This window comes from Anser cygnoides, chromosome 18, assembly GCF_040182565.1.
Source record: "Anser cygnoides isolate HZ-2024a breed goose chromosome 18, Taihu_goose_T2T_genome, whole genome shotgun sequence".
NCBI lineage: Eukaryota > Metazoa > Chordata > Aves > Anseriformes > Anatidae > Anser > Anser cygnoides.
In genome coordinates, this window is record NC_089890.1 from 7,128,380 (window position 1) to 7,142,875 (window position 14,496).

Sequence of the window (14,496 nt, forward strand, 5' to 3'; positions counted from 1 at the left end):
GCTGTTCCTCACCCTCCTTACCCCAGAGCTTCAACCCATGCCCCAAGCCCTGCCAGGGGGGTGGCTGGGAGAGGAGAAGCGGCCAAATCCCAGCTGGGGGGCTGCTGGGGGGTCCGGGCCGGGGCCGGGGTTCTGCACAAAGGGGGGGTTTCAGGCGGGGCAGCCGCAGGTGGGGCTGAAGGCGAGGGAGCAGTCCCTCGGAGGACGAAGCCCCCTGCGGGGAACCACCGCCGGGATGCGCCCCGCAGCCCAGCCCCGGTGACCCCCCCCTTATCCCCCCCACTTATCCCCAATCCCCCCGGTGCAAACCCCGGCGCTGCGGGGCGAGAGGAGGCGGAGGAGCAGCAGGAGGAGGAGGAGGAGGAAGGAAGAGCCCCGTCCGGCTCCAGCTTCCTCCGCAAGCCCTGCCTCGGTGCACGGTGCCCGCCCCCGGCCCTCCCCCGGCTCTCCCCACTGCATGCCCCCCACCGCCGAGCCGAGCCGAGCCGTGCCGAGCCTCCTCCCGGCGGCCCCCCCCCCCCCCCCCGCCCCGCGGCTCCGCGCAACAGTTGCCCCCCCAAGAAGTCGTGGCCATCCCCGGTCCTCCCCCCCCCCCCCGAACCCTTGGAGAGCCCCCTCGGCTCCAGCAGGAGGAGGAGGAGGAGGAGGAAGAAGAGGCTGGGGGGCGAGCTGCGAGGAGCCCCCGCCGCTCTCATCGGCCCGGTGCCGGGGGCAGGAGCCCCGCCGAGCCCGGTGCGCGCCCCCCGCAGCCATGGAGCGGGGCGGCGGGGCCGTGCCTCGGCTCTTCCGAGCCGGGCTCGCCCGTCCTCGCCTCCTCTTGCCGGAGCGGAGCCGCCCTGTCGCCGGCCACCGGCCTCCCTGCTGAGCTGCGGGGGGGCTCCGGCACCCCCGAACCCTTGGTGCGGCCCCCGAGCCCTTTGGGCATCCTCCTGTCCCCTCGTGCGCCTTCCAAACTCCTCGTGCATCCCTCCTGTGCGTCCCCCTAAACCCCTTGTGTGTCCCCCCTACCCCTTTCTGCATCCCTCTGTGCACCCCTAAACACCCTGTGCATCCCCCCCACCCTCCTCTGCATCCCCCCGTGCACCCCTAATCCCCTTGTGTACCCCTTTGTGCCTCCCCCTGTGCACCCCTAATCCCCCTGCGCCTCCCCCTGTGCACCCCAAATCCCCTTGTACACCCCTTTGTGCCTCCCCCCGTGCGCCCCCAATCTCCTCTTGCCCCCCCTCCCCCCGTGTGCCCCCCACCCCCTGGCGTCCCCCCACCCTCGCATGCAGCCGCAGGGCCGCGGGGGCCGCTCGCCATGGGCACCAAGCAGACCAAGGGCTGCCAGCCGGGCAGCGCCGGGGAGAGCCCCCCGACCCACCAGCGCAAGAAAGCGTCCCCCAGGGACCGGGGGGACTTCCTCGCCTCCCTCGTGGTGAAGTCCGGCGAGAAGTTTGGCAAGGGTGCCGGCAGCCTGCCCCCCTACCACCGGCGGATCTGCATGATCCAGGACATGCTGGTGCTGGTGAAGCAGGGGAAGCAGGAGGAGGCCACCGAGCTGCTGAGACACCTGCGGCAGGTGAGGACGCGCAGCTTTCTCCCCCCGGGGGCTGCTTGCTTGCGGTGGGGAAAAGCCAACGCGGGACCGAAAGGCACCCTGTTCCTGAAACCCGGCGTGCTGCCCTGATAGCAAAGAGGGGCGCGCTCCCTTCTTCGCGGGTTTGACTTTTGTGGCGTGCTTTTGGAGACGTGGCTGAGGAGCCGCGGGGTGGTCGTGGTGCTGGGCACAGGGAAATAACCCCGGGGAGGTGCTTTGCATGGTCAGGAAACCCCGCCGGCTGCGTTTTCTCCTTCCCTTGGTGGCTCGCGCTGATAGCTCGGGGTTTTGCGGCACGCACAGCCCACTCGAGGAGGTTCCCACTCAACTTTGAAAAGTTGGGTGGTTGAGGCGGATCTGCAAAGCTCCGAGGCAAATCGAGCCGGCAGCTTTTGAGAATCGGCTCTTTCCTTCCAGGCTGAGCAGCACCAGCAGCTGGCAGCTTTGCTTTTTAGCTCGCTCTTTTTGACGCACGGCTCTCGGTGGAGTTCTGCTCGTGTTGTGGAAATGCTGTCGGAGAGGGGGGAATTAATTGTGCCGAGCTCGAGACCTTTCCCCTTGAAAATCTGTTTGAGCCGGGCACTAGCTGAGAGGCAACGCTACGGGAAGGTGGTTTGAGCAAACAGCGGGGCAGCCGGGGAGCGCTGCTCTGCACCCAGGAAATTCGCATTTAACCTTTTCTGCTGATAGAAGATGATAACGAGACCGAAGCGCTGGGCGTCTTTGAGGCTCTGGGGTATGCTGGGCTTTGAGGAGCCGCAAGTTTTCCATGCAAACAGAAAGCAGAGCTTCACCAAGCTCGGGTTTTCGTGCCAGAAGCCTGCACGGCGTCCTGGTGTTCGGCACAACCAGTTTGACCAGCTGGGGGAAAGCTTGCGGGGCACTGGGAGCAGCTTCTGGCCCCGTAGCTCTGCTCAGCGTCAGTCTGTCCGCGTAAAAACCCAGCTGCTCCAGGGCCCTGCGGGTTTCTCCTTGCCATCTTCGCGTTTGGGCTTTGCTTTTTGCATTTCCCCCCCGTTTTCAGGTCCTGTTAAGATTTTCACAAGTGGATGCGTTGCTCCGGGCATGGCCCTGACCCCGTCACCCGCCCCACCCCAGGCACGTTCCCATTACCCTCGGCTGGCATCCCTCTGCCCACAGCTACGCGACTTGTTGCTGTCTTGGGAGGAGCCCAGCTGAGAAATCTGAGCAGTTTCATATGCTTCTGTGTTAGAAACCTCTCGAGACCGGCCCTGAGCCTTGAGATAAGGTGCCCTCCGAGATGGACGTGCCTTTGCCCCAGAGCAGGCTCCGAGGTGGCCGTGAGCCAGGCGGCAGCTCCGTGCCCCAGAGCTGCGCCGCCGCAGCCCCGCCGAGCTTCACCCTGCGAGAGGAGCCCATTGGAGCTGGCAGAGGGACGGGTGCTAATTTTAGAGGGTGTTTCTATCAGCCCTGCACACGCAGACAGAATAAGCCAGGTGCCTGTGAAATGCCGTGACTTGTTCCCAAGTTCTCCCTGGCTTCAGGTCCTGGTTTTTCTTGGTGATCCTCTGGACCGTCCTCGTCCCTCCTGTGTCTGTGGGATGGCTGGGGAAGGTGTGGGCATGTGTCACGGGCACTGCCCTAGTGGAAAATCCCATTGTGGGGGCATCCCATCATCTGCCAAGGGAAAAAAAGGTCTCCACTTTGGCTAGAAATCGATTTAAAATTCCTGGGGGAAGCGAGGGACCTGTTACAGTCAGATAAGTCGTCGTGAGTGAGCGTTGCTGAAGAGCTCGCTCTGATAAAACATATCTTAAAGTGTCAAAATAGGGAACACTTTGTCCTAGATACTATAATAGACTTGAAGCACATTTTTAATGAGGCGGTATTATTCTTTTGCCTCCGGGTAGCGCATGTGGGATGCCCCACTGAGCAGATCCTGACGGCCGTGGGTTGTGACGGGTCGGCTGTCGGTGTGCTGGCGGCTGCGGGGACGCTGGCATCGCTCCCGGGGGAGGCAGCTGGGGCTGGGCGGCGGTGGAGGCTTTGGGAGCTCCTGAATGTGGGGTTTTGGGGGAAAAAAGGGGGGCAGAGACCTCTTCTCGTTAGCAGTGGTGCGGCATCGATCGCAGAGGGGCTTCGCTGCTTGGGCTGTGTAATTACAAACTTAATGCGCGATGATGATGGTGATAAGGCCGCAAGACTGGGGTTTTCCAGCAAAACTAGCTCTCAGTTGCGTTTTGACTGTTTTCTTTGAAAATCCCAGCCATTTAGGTCACCGGGAGTCTTTCCACTGACTTCATCAAGCTTTGGAGCGAGCCCAGCACGCTAACGAGGGGGCAGGTGACAGCATCCCTGCGTTTTGGAGGTGCTCCATCCCTGGTTTAAGTGGGATGAGCGTGCTGGCAGACACGAGGCTGAGCAGATTTTTGGCTTTCCTTGACCCAGCTCCCTGCCCAATCCCCATCCACCGGCTGCGAGAGGAGGCTCGAGGGGACCCCTCCTGCCTGCCGGCCCCCACGCCCCAAAAACTGGGGTCGACGATCAGCAAAGGGGCAGGGCAGCAAATGGCCATTGTGCCAAAGCACGGACAGGTCCTGTGTGTGCTCCACCAGCCTCTGGCACCCGCTGCCTTCTGCTCTTGCTGGCCTCTTGCATTTCACCAAATTTGGCCAATTTCCCCCTCTCCTCCACAGCCCCAAAGTGGGAGCGCCGCTGTTTCCTTTGCAGGCTCCTGCAAGGATTAAGGAGCATTTCCAGAAATGCTTTGGAGGTTGCAAACAACTATAAAAGCGCAAAAGATAGGAAGCAGGCTGCTTTTTGTTTAAAAAGGTTAAAAATGGGAATAGCAGCCGGCCAGACTCGTTCGCTTCGAGGCTGCTCCTCGGAGAGGTCACAAACATCCCCAGAGCCGAGGCGATCTGATCCCTGCCTTCCCCCACAATAACGCCCGGCCTCTTACTGCCTGCAAGGTCTGGCAGCGGCCACGAGCAGGGCTTCGTGCTCGTATTGCTCAGCCCGAGGCAGTGATGGGTTTTTTAGCTGGAGTACCGGTGGCTATTTCTTTCTGGGTTGGTAACGCATGGCAGGGAGCTGAGAGCCTTCCCAAACCGCCCTGTTAACCCCCCTCCCCAAAAAGTGCTGCCCTCTGTTGATGAGGGGTGATTCCCCGTAACCCATCCTTGCCCCTGCTGCACATAGGATGCGTTTGGCAGTTAGAAACATCTGAGGATCAGTGGAAATAGGCTCAAACGCTTCCCGTCTTGGTGAGGCCAGCATTTGGGGTCGCGATAGCCGAGAAGCCTCCCAGCCCCGTGGATGGAGCCGCTTGCCTCTCATGGAAATAATCCTGGTGCTGAACAAGTCGGGATCCAGTTTCCCTGCTGCAAAGCCCAGATTGACCTGTCAGCATCTTCGCTGCTTGCCCACATGGAGCTGCCACAGGGCCTCGTCCTACGGGATGGTGAGAGCTGAATTAATGATGTTGGCTCTTGGAGACACCTGGGACCCCGCTCCTGGACCCTATACCCCAACCCTAAGGCTCTCAGGGGTGGGAGAATTGCATCTTCTCCATGCCAGTGGATTACCGTGCCCATTGCCATCCATTGCAGGAAGCAAGAGGCTTAAATATTGTATAGAGCATCCCTTTTTTCTTTTTCTTCCTTTTTCTTTTCTTTTTCTTTTTTTTTTTGAAGTCCTCTTGAGTTTCAGTGGTTAAAGCAGCCAAGCACTGTCAGTGTATTAAATTCTGGGAGTGTCTCTCCTGCTGGGGAGAGAATTTGTAAAACAAAGCATGTTTTCCTCCTCTCTGCTGCCAAACGGATCGTTTTCCCAAGCGGGATGGCGAGGCGCTTCCCAGCACATTACGTCTCGCTCGAGGAATTTGCCATCGGCCGGGGCTCGGCGTGCCCTCCTCGCCAGGGCAGGGGCTGCCGCTGCTGCTCGCCGTGGGCTCGGCCGTGGCCTGCCTGGGGCACGGCGTGGACAGCAGTCCCGGGAGTTAAATAAAAGGGGAAAACAGGGCAAAGTGTTCTGGTAAAACCCTCGGGACGCCGAAGGTGGCCGGAAGCCAAATTGCAAGGTCCGAGTCGCGGTAAAGCTTTGTGACTTGTCAGGTGGCTTTTCGGCTGATGCCTGGGTGGTTTTGGGATGAGACGAGGCTGGGGACGGGGCTCAGAGCCCCTAAAAGGGGTGAAGGCACCGTGGTAACTTCAGCTTGGAAGAAGGGGATGGGGCTCGGCGTGGTCTGATGCCTGCTGATCTTTGCAGAGCCCGAAGGGTGCAGGCGGCCGCCCCTTGCCGTGAACGTGCAACCCCGCGAGCTGTCCCCAGGTGTGTCCCTGAAGCTCCCAGGGGAAGGCAGCAACGTGGGGTGAGGGGGCTGCGAGAGACCCCAAGGCTGCCTTGGGAGGGTCCGGGTGGCTTGTGAGGCTTGTTGTAAGCAGTGGGTTTACTGTTGCTGGTTCTAAGTAGCATTTTTCTACTGGATGAGTCCCTCCCCATCTGGTTTTTGCCAGCGTTTCTGGGCTCTGCTCTTGGCTTGCACAGGGAGGTTGGCAGAGAAACGCATCGGGATCGGTTGTGGCGGGTCAGGAGCGCTCTGAGGGTTGCTCATTTCCCCCAAATGACCCTTAGGGGAGACAGATGCTGTTGTGTGTCCTCTCCACGTCGAGGCGGATACGGTGTCAGCTGAGCTGCCGGTGATCACGGTGTCCCTGGCAGGGTGAAAGGGATGGGTTTTGGTGTCTCGTCGTCTAAGATTCAAACCAGCTCCCCCAAGGATGCCAGACACTGTTTTGCACCAGCCTTGAAGCACGTGCTTCGCCCCACAGATGGCAAACCTGCTGAAATATCCCTGCTTGGCCGTGTATTCGGTGTGTGTATCGATGCCTCGAGCAGACCCTGGGAAACTCTGTGGGTTCAGGTGACCTCAGCACAGCCGGACCACACCGTGTCTGCCCTTGTCCCCCTGTGCCAGCCACGGGGACTGTCCTGCAGCCCCTGGGGTGCTGTTGGACCTTGGCACCATCGCTTCTGCTCCAGGAGCGTGGTGCCCCCACACAACAGGCAGACACGAAGCAGTTTTTAGTGCCAGGCTCGGGACGCCCTCGCCGATGGCTGCGGCACGGCGAGGTGGAAATTGGGCAACGCAGCTTCGCAGGGCCCCGAGCTCAGCGCTGCCGCTCGGGGCTCAGCAGTCGGTTTCCTCTGGCCTGAGTTGCTGACGAAACCGCCGCCGGTGCTTTGTGCAAATATTTTTAACCCCCGGGCTGCTGGTAGCATTGGCAGCAAATGAACGTGCCTGATGGCAGCGGGGTTTGGTGTTTCCCACCCCAGATGGGCGGTTCTGGCCTCATTGCCGTGCTCTGCTGAGAGCCGATCTCGTGCACTGTCCTCTCTCGGCTTCCTTGTTTCCCATCCTGGTTCCTTCTGTTCTTTTCCCTTCCCCCGTGGGATCCGTGGGTGGATGCGCCCCGCTGTCTGCTCAGCATCTGAGCAGCCCGGCTTTAATTAAACCCCGGGAAGGGGGCTCCTGCTGCTCGTCCTGAGCCAAAGGGGGGATGCTGAGATGCAGGGGGAGGGCAGAGGCAGTTCCCGCCCCGCAGCGTGGGGGCAGCCCCCAGCTCCCTCTCTCCCTGTGCCTGCAGCAGCGATGCTCGCCGTGCTGCTGGCGCGGTTTCCTCTCCTAACTTCCCTGTCTCCCCTGGGATCAGGAAGAACAGAAGTCGGCACCGGTAGCGAACGCATTAATGCAGTCCCTGCAACACGCCCAGGCAGGCTCCGTTTGCAGCACAAGGAGAGCCCAAGCAGGGCTGAGCCCCGTGTTCCTATACCTTCTGGCACCAAAGGGCACATCCTGGCCGAGTTCCCTCCATGACCAGCCACCAGAGACCCCAGCTCAGCATTCCCCCGACCCCACAGCATCTCCCCGGGCCCACCAAGCTGGGCTGCGCGGGCTGCTCGTGCCCTCGGCAGAGCCAGGAGCCCCACGGCTGGGAGATGCTGCTGGCCGGCAGCCCCTGGCCACCACCTCGCCTGCTTCTGTAGCACCAGGATCGCATCTTTTTTTTTGGTGGTTTTTTTTTGTTTGTTTTTCACCTGGGCTGCTTCTGCTTTCCTGTCTGGTGGCAGGGCAGCTCGGGGCTCCAGTCCGCAGGGCACCTGAAATCCAACCTGTCCCCCCCTCTTGGCAGCTTCGTGTAGATGGCATCATTCCCTGTGTCGGGGGGTCAGTGGCCGTGGCCTCTTCTTAGGTAAGGGAGGTGCTTATGCATTAATACCTGTTTCATTCTGGTACAAAGAGATAAGGGATTTTTTAGCCTTTAATTTCTTTTGCAGGCCCTACCCGAAAGCCCAATATGATTTAATTCCCTTTCTCTCTTTTGTATAGCTCGACCTCTTTCTCCCCCAGTTTTTGTAGAAAAGACCTCTGGATGGCAAACTCAATCTTTCCTCGGAAAGCAAAAGCAAATTGTCCTTTCCATCCCTCTCCAAATTGAAGAGTTAGCTCCAATTACCTAGGGGCTATGACCTCGCTTCTTGGCAACCTTGTGGCTCTCCAAGTTCCTCAGATCTTTGCAGGACTGTTCAGGTTTCAAGTCCTGCAGCTCCCAGGCTCCCCGACGGGCAGGATGCCTGCCTAGGGGTGAGCCTTTGAGGCAAGCCTCGGACAAGCATCGGGGCAGGAGGGAGGTGCCCCATGCATTTGTGTGTCTCAGTGGGTATTTAATGCCCTATGGCCTCGTTGTTATATTTTCCATGAGGTTTGGCTCTCTTTCCATTACAGATCAGGGCTCAGGGCCGATCTCGGTGCAGGCGTTTCTTTACAGGCTATTTCTGGGCGTTGCGCTGGTTCAAGCAGCCCGTGCATCCTTTTTGTAGGTTTTTCCTGAGCTCTGCTTCGCCCAGGCTCTGATCGGGCTGCCTGCCGCTGGTTTCTTTTCTTTCATGTCCCCTTTCCTTCTGAGGCTGGCTTCTAGGAAATAGCAGCTGGGTTCCTGGCACCGCTCCGCTCCGGACCTGCCGCTTCCCGCTGCCTGCCCTCCTCGGGAGGTTTTGCAATGTTTGTGTCTGTGCTCATGCGGCGAGGGATTACATTCACGTGTTGCACAAGAGGTTTTGCTAAGGCCCTGTCCCTAAACCTCTCACAGGAATCGGGTTGAAGTAAATGTTAATTAACTAAAGAAGCCCCCAGCAGCCAGGCCGCGCGCTGCAGGACCCTTGGGTGCAGGGGCTGGACATGTGCGTTTCTCCGGAGGATGGGAAGCAGATGTTGGATTTCTTAGCTCCTTGCTTTACCTTTAGCCACAGAAAGTGAGTGCCAGCTGGGAAAGCAAAAGCTTTCTGATTTAGAAAGGGAGAGCCCAGTGGTACAGGGCTGCGCGTGTAGGGCTCAGCCGAGCCCCATCGGGTTTGGGGACGGCGACCCGCACAACGTCAGCTCCCCATTGACCTGTGGTGGCACGTAGAGCTAACAAAGCTTGTTTCATTGCAGTGTTCTGTCATTAATTTCCGTATTTCCTTGTATTTCTCTGAGTCTCAATACTTGCTTATCGAGATCAGCATGCGGAGAAGTAGCAGAGAGTTGTCCACCTTCCATTGATGTGCCTCCTGGTGGCTTTGGGGCACGCCGAGGATCCTGCTCACTCCTTTTGAGCACCAGCTTCCCTACTGGTACTGCTGGATGGAAACCGAATTGCCAAGAGAACGTTAACCCATGAAGGAGAAGTCCCCTGCTAGCTACAGCCAGGGAAGAAAGTAGGTGCTTGTAGGGTTCCTGCTTCCCACTGTTATCCAGGCATGCTTCCAGGGGAGGAATTATGATGCGATGCTGATGCATCACTGCACCAGCCGAGCAAGGCTGCGGGGACGTGGGGAAGAAGCAGACTTTTGGCATCTGCAGCCCCCAAATGAACGTCTTGGGGAGTCCCCTCTGAGCACACACCAGCCCTCTCGCTTCTCTGGTGCAGCTTTTGGCCAAAAATGCCAGTAGGGACATCAGTGTGCTCGCAAATACCCGCCTCAGCTGCCATGCCAGAGTGACGGTGAGCAGGGGGGGCAATGGGAAAGCTGAAAGGGAAACGCAGAAAAGTGCCGTGGTTAGGACCAGAAGGGGTGCTGGATGTCTGGGAGCAGGATGCGGGTGGAGATCCCATCTCCCAGCAGGGCGGCATCAACCTGCCTCCATGCCTCTCCCAGCCCAGGGCACGGAACTGGTACCTGCTCATCCCAAAATGCAGCTCTCCCTGCTCTGTGAGCAGAAAAAGGGAGGATTTGGGGGAAATCTCACTGCCCGTGGTTGCTGTGGGCTTCCTGGGTGATGGCAGCTTGCAGAAAGGCAGAAAGTGAGAAGCAGTTTGGGACGTGAGCACGAACAACTTATCCGTGGCAGTGACCGCAGCCAAAATCAGCAAGGAGGGGATCTGGATTTAAGCAGCCTGGTTTTATGGGTAGGATTTTTTTGGTTATCCTTTAAGCAAGAGGATGTTTTCCTGTTGGGTTGTAAAAGGCGGGTTCAGCTGGGTGCAATGTGATACTTCCTGCCCCGAGCAGGAGCTGTGCGGCTGCGGGGTTCCTTGTGTGTGGCTTTACTCTGGTGGCAAGTGGGGAATTTTGGGTTTACAGGATTGATTGCTTTCAGTTTTATTTTTTTATTATTATTATTTAGATTTGTGACTCAAGTTACACAGAGATGAAAGCTAGAGTTCAAAATGCAGGAAATTAGTATTTGAATGGGATTTGATCAGACAAAAACCTCAAAGTATGCTGGATATTTAGGGCACACAAACTTCTCAGAACACACTTTACATTTAAAACCAGCTGATCCATTAACCAGAGTATTAATTTTACACAATGAATTATTCTTCTGGCCACCTTAATTAGCGATCTTGGCTCTTGGGTTGCAGCTTTCCTTGCAGATTGGAAGGCGAAAACCTGAGTTTCTCTGAAAAGGGCAACGAAGCAAAGATGTTTTCTTTGCCCTTGTCAGGCTCCCCCAAAGTGCTTCGGTTTTTTCTGGTTGCTGTTTCTTCAGTGACTTCCCTTAAAATTTCGGCAGCAAGCACGCCCTGCTGCTTGGGCTGACATACGCCGGTTAACATGAAAGCGTGGCCATAGGTTGTCATTATCTTGAGTGGCTTGTTTGAAATGTATGCTTTAAGGTAAACGCGTGTAATGCATAAAGCCATTTTAAATGGCTGTATTAAGTGGATTTTAGTGTCATTGGGTTGAATTCTTGTGCAACCCAATCCTTTTTTTTCCTCCCTTAGCAAGGCCTATTTGTGGAGCCACATGTCTTTACCTCTGGGGTTTTTAGAAGAGAGTGAGTGACCTGAGGGGTCCCACCCTGCCACAGCCGCACCTCCTCACCCCTACCAGCCTCCAGAGAAGCATCCAAATCCCCTGGTTCCCTAAGGAGGGAAGTTAGAAACCCATCAAGAAAGGGTTTTCTTTCCAGGCTTCTTCCCCCCGAGCCATGTACGCGATGCCTGCGACCGAGTCCCCGAGGCTCCACTCTGCCTGATGGTTAAAAACTGCGTGCTGTAAATAAAAACACGCAGGCATGGGATAAAACACAGGAAAGGCTGAATTTCTTCCCTTAACCCCTCCAGACGTGCCTGTTTTCACTCAATCATATACTCCTGAAAGATGGGACGCGGCTCCCAGTTCTGAGCGGTGCAAATTGCAGGGCTGAGTGGGTCTTCGAGGGGCAAATGAGGAGGCTTTTGAAGCTCCCTGTGGAAAGTGGGGTTACTCTGCTCCAGCTGATGGCCTCCTCCATTACCTCCCCAATCAGCATCCCATTTTTCTCGGGGTGTTTTGAGAGGAAACCCTCGCCTCGGCAATTCCCTTCCTGGGGCTGCCTCGCAGCCTCTACTCGAGCAGACCAAATTATTGTGTGTGCCATTAGCAAGCTGTGTAATGAGAGTTAGGGACTGCCCGCCCGGTGAATTGGGCAGAGGGCTGCAATTTGTACAGCCTGGCTGTGCAGGAGAGCTTTGGAGAGGAATTAAGAGCATTCAGCACGGCCCTGCTTCCTGCAGGTGTTGTGCTGTGCCGGCGCCTTCTCTTCTCTTGACTGCAGAGTGCAGGGCTGTGCTTTTCATCCTCTCTTTGCCTTATAAACGTTGCTTTTAACCCAATTCCCGAGTGCTCTTCAGCACCTGCAGCAGAGCATCCCTAGGGTGGGCGATGCAAACAGGCTCCTTCCAGGTCTCTGTGGTGGTGTTTGTGGTGTGGCTGTGGTGCAACAGGCTTGGAGAAGACCCCAAACCCAACGCTTGGTGGGCATGGATGAAAGCCCAGGGGTGAGCCACGGTAGCTCTGCTGGGCTGAGAAATGAGAGCTGCCAGGCTGCCTTGGGCATCAGGATGGAGGGGTGCAGCAGCTCCTAAGGTTGCTCCGGGTTTTAGGATCTCTGCAAACACCCTGGGTGCGTCACAAGTGACCTGGGACTGCGTCGGCGCAGCACCCGGCACGGTGCAGGTGGCGACTGCGTGATTGCAACGCGAGCTGGCGTCCCGGTGCATGGCTCCACTCCCCCTGTTTTTTAGGCTGATGCACAGAAAAGAAGCGGTCTCGGGGCCCTCCCTGCCCTCCCGTGGGCTCGGGGCTGGTTGCTCTTTCCTCTGTTTTCCATCCCACACTGTAGCTGCAGAGGGAGTTTGGGGCAGCCCGGCTGCGCCCACGCAAGGTCTGGCTGCGGCGAGCCGTGCCCACCCCTGCTCAGGCAGACACGCAGCAGCTCTCTGATGGGATTAACTCCCTGAAACATGGCGAGAGAACTCTGCGTGCCGTGCTGTCAGCTCTTGCCCGGCAGCTGCTATTCTCCACCAACATAAAGGAAATAAATAAGCTAAACTCCTGCAAGCCATTTTTTTAAAATATTCCCTTTCAACGTTGCCGCACCGTGTAAATCAAATGCGTTTCTAGCAGGAGCCGTGTTTGCTTGTGAGCCCTCCCTGCAGAGGTGGTGCCGGAAAAAAATATGCAAAAAATGGATAAAAAATAACAATACAAACCTGAAATAACCCCAAAGGCAGGAATAAAGCACGGTGCATGCAGCTCCAGGTCACTTTGCAGTCCTGGATTGCACACGGACAACGGCATTGTGCTGCTGGCCACCACGTGCCACGTCCTGGCGGGACTGGCGGCTCACCAAGCTCCATCTCTGATGTGCCAGGGAGTGGCACGGGGCGCGTTTGCAGCTCGTGCTGTCGATTAAGTGGGAAGCAGCCAGGCAGCTTTTCACCTTTGGTTCCTACTGGCTGCGGCAGCCTCAACAACCTCCTGGCCAAAGCACCAGAAATCCTAAAATTGGACTTATTGCCAGTTGACTTGAAAGCAAGGAATAACTTCTCTTCGTTTTCATGTCTTGGGGGGGGGTTGTTGCTTTTTTTTTTTAATTTCTGACTCTCATACCTTGTGTGCAAGCAGTAGTAATAGTGTAAAAAGCCTCCTATAGACTGCGACCTTACATTTGCGTATATATGTGTAAAATATAAACTGTATGTGCAAGGAAATGGCCAAAATGTGGCTTGTGGCTCTCTAAAAGATTTCTCCATCCCCATCAGGCTTGTCTAGAAGAGCCATCCTTCTTAAAGACACTGCAACAATTTCGGTGTAATTAGACATGAGGATTAAAATACCTTACACATTACACGAGCATTCTTGTTAGCAGCCAAAACCTCTCCTCCAGCCCCTGGACAAGGGTTGCGCTGTGTGGACTTTTCTCCCCGTGCTTTCTGCCCGCGTTCCTGCAGCAAGTCACTGCTGCTGTGCCACGTGCCCGCGTGCCAAAGGGGGTGAGATGGGGATTTCCTCGCTCTCGCTGGAGACGGCATCGCTGGGGACCTGCTTGGAGCCCGACCTTTGGCTGGGAGGTGGCTCTCCTGCTGCGTGTGGCACGCTTGGGAATGCAGCTCTGGTTTTGTGGTTGGTATTTCAAGAGGACGCTTTGTAGGGTGTCGGTGGAGAGCCTTCATCCTGGGAAGGACCCTCCCCGTGTGCTCCTTTCTGACCACATTTCTTTTTTTTTTTTTCCAAGAACCTTTCTTTTTTCCCAGCAGGTAGCAGCCTGGTGGCTGCTGTCCCCTGGGGCAGGCAGGTCCTGAGGGCAGGGGCGGCGTGGCCGTGGGTGGCTCAGAGCAGCTGCTGCTTGCTTCTTCCTGAGCAGGGGAAGATAAAGGGAAAGAAGGAACGTGGTAGCACAAGATGAGTCTCCTCATCAGCCTGCTGGCCCTCAGAGGTAGGGTTTTGAACCCTCCTCACTCCTCAGTGGTGGCTTTGGCTCGACCTATGCTCCTGCCGAGAGAAACAAGTTGTTTTTTTCCCCATTTAACATCTTGCAAAAAGGAATCTTTCCTTCCAGCGAGATTCCCTGACATTTTTTGGGGGGAAAAGGGTCCCAAGAGCCGGTCTGCGTCACCCTGTGCTCAGTGCCCCCAGCTCTTTGGGGACGCCGTGGTTCCCCTGCGTGCCCTGGGGGTGAGGCTGGAGGTGCCCGGGGGGCCATGGGCTGGCTGCTCCGGCTGCTGGAAGCCAGCCCAAGGCCTGCAGCGGTCACGTCTCGGTGCTGACTCGCTGCTGAGATCACCGGCCGTTTGTTCGGCTGCCTCGTGGCCAATTGAGGAGTTCCAGCCCAGGGTCACGGGTGTCTCGGTGGGACCAGAGCAGGGGGGGAAGGCTCGGCCGGCCGTGGGGCTGTGCAATGAGCTCATCCTGGCTCTACTCCTGCTCAGCTCGTTGTCTTGCATCAGGTTTCAGCGCTTATTCAGCCCCGCTGTTGTATCTGGAAGGCTCTGTTAAGAAGTTGGTCCTGCATCCCGAAGGCTTCTCGGGTTCTTCTTCCTCTGCTGCTAGCTTCAGGAAAGGCTGCCAGTCCAAAACACTAGCGTTGGCTATTCAGAAGTCGGAAAAGAAATGTTCTCGGCTGGTAACGCCAGGGCTGCGGTGAG

General features: G+C 57.3%; 1 protein-coding gene across 1 annotated transcript in view; it reads left to right on the forward strand.

Moving 5' to 3' along the window:
• The first annotated feature begins 1,237 nt into the window (after window positions 1–1,237).
• The window catches only part of LRRC75A (leucine rich repeat containing 75A), a 67,462-nt gene continuing 54,203 nt past the window's right edge, over window positions 1,238–14,496 (forward strand). The window contains exon 1 of the mRNA XM_048068025.2: window positions 1,238–1,561. Within this exon, the coding sequence (XP_047923982.1) occupies window positions 1,301–1,561 (261 nt within the window). The 5' untranslated portion in view covers window positions 1,238–1,300. The remainder of the gene's footprint in view (window positions 1,562–14,496) is intronic.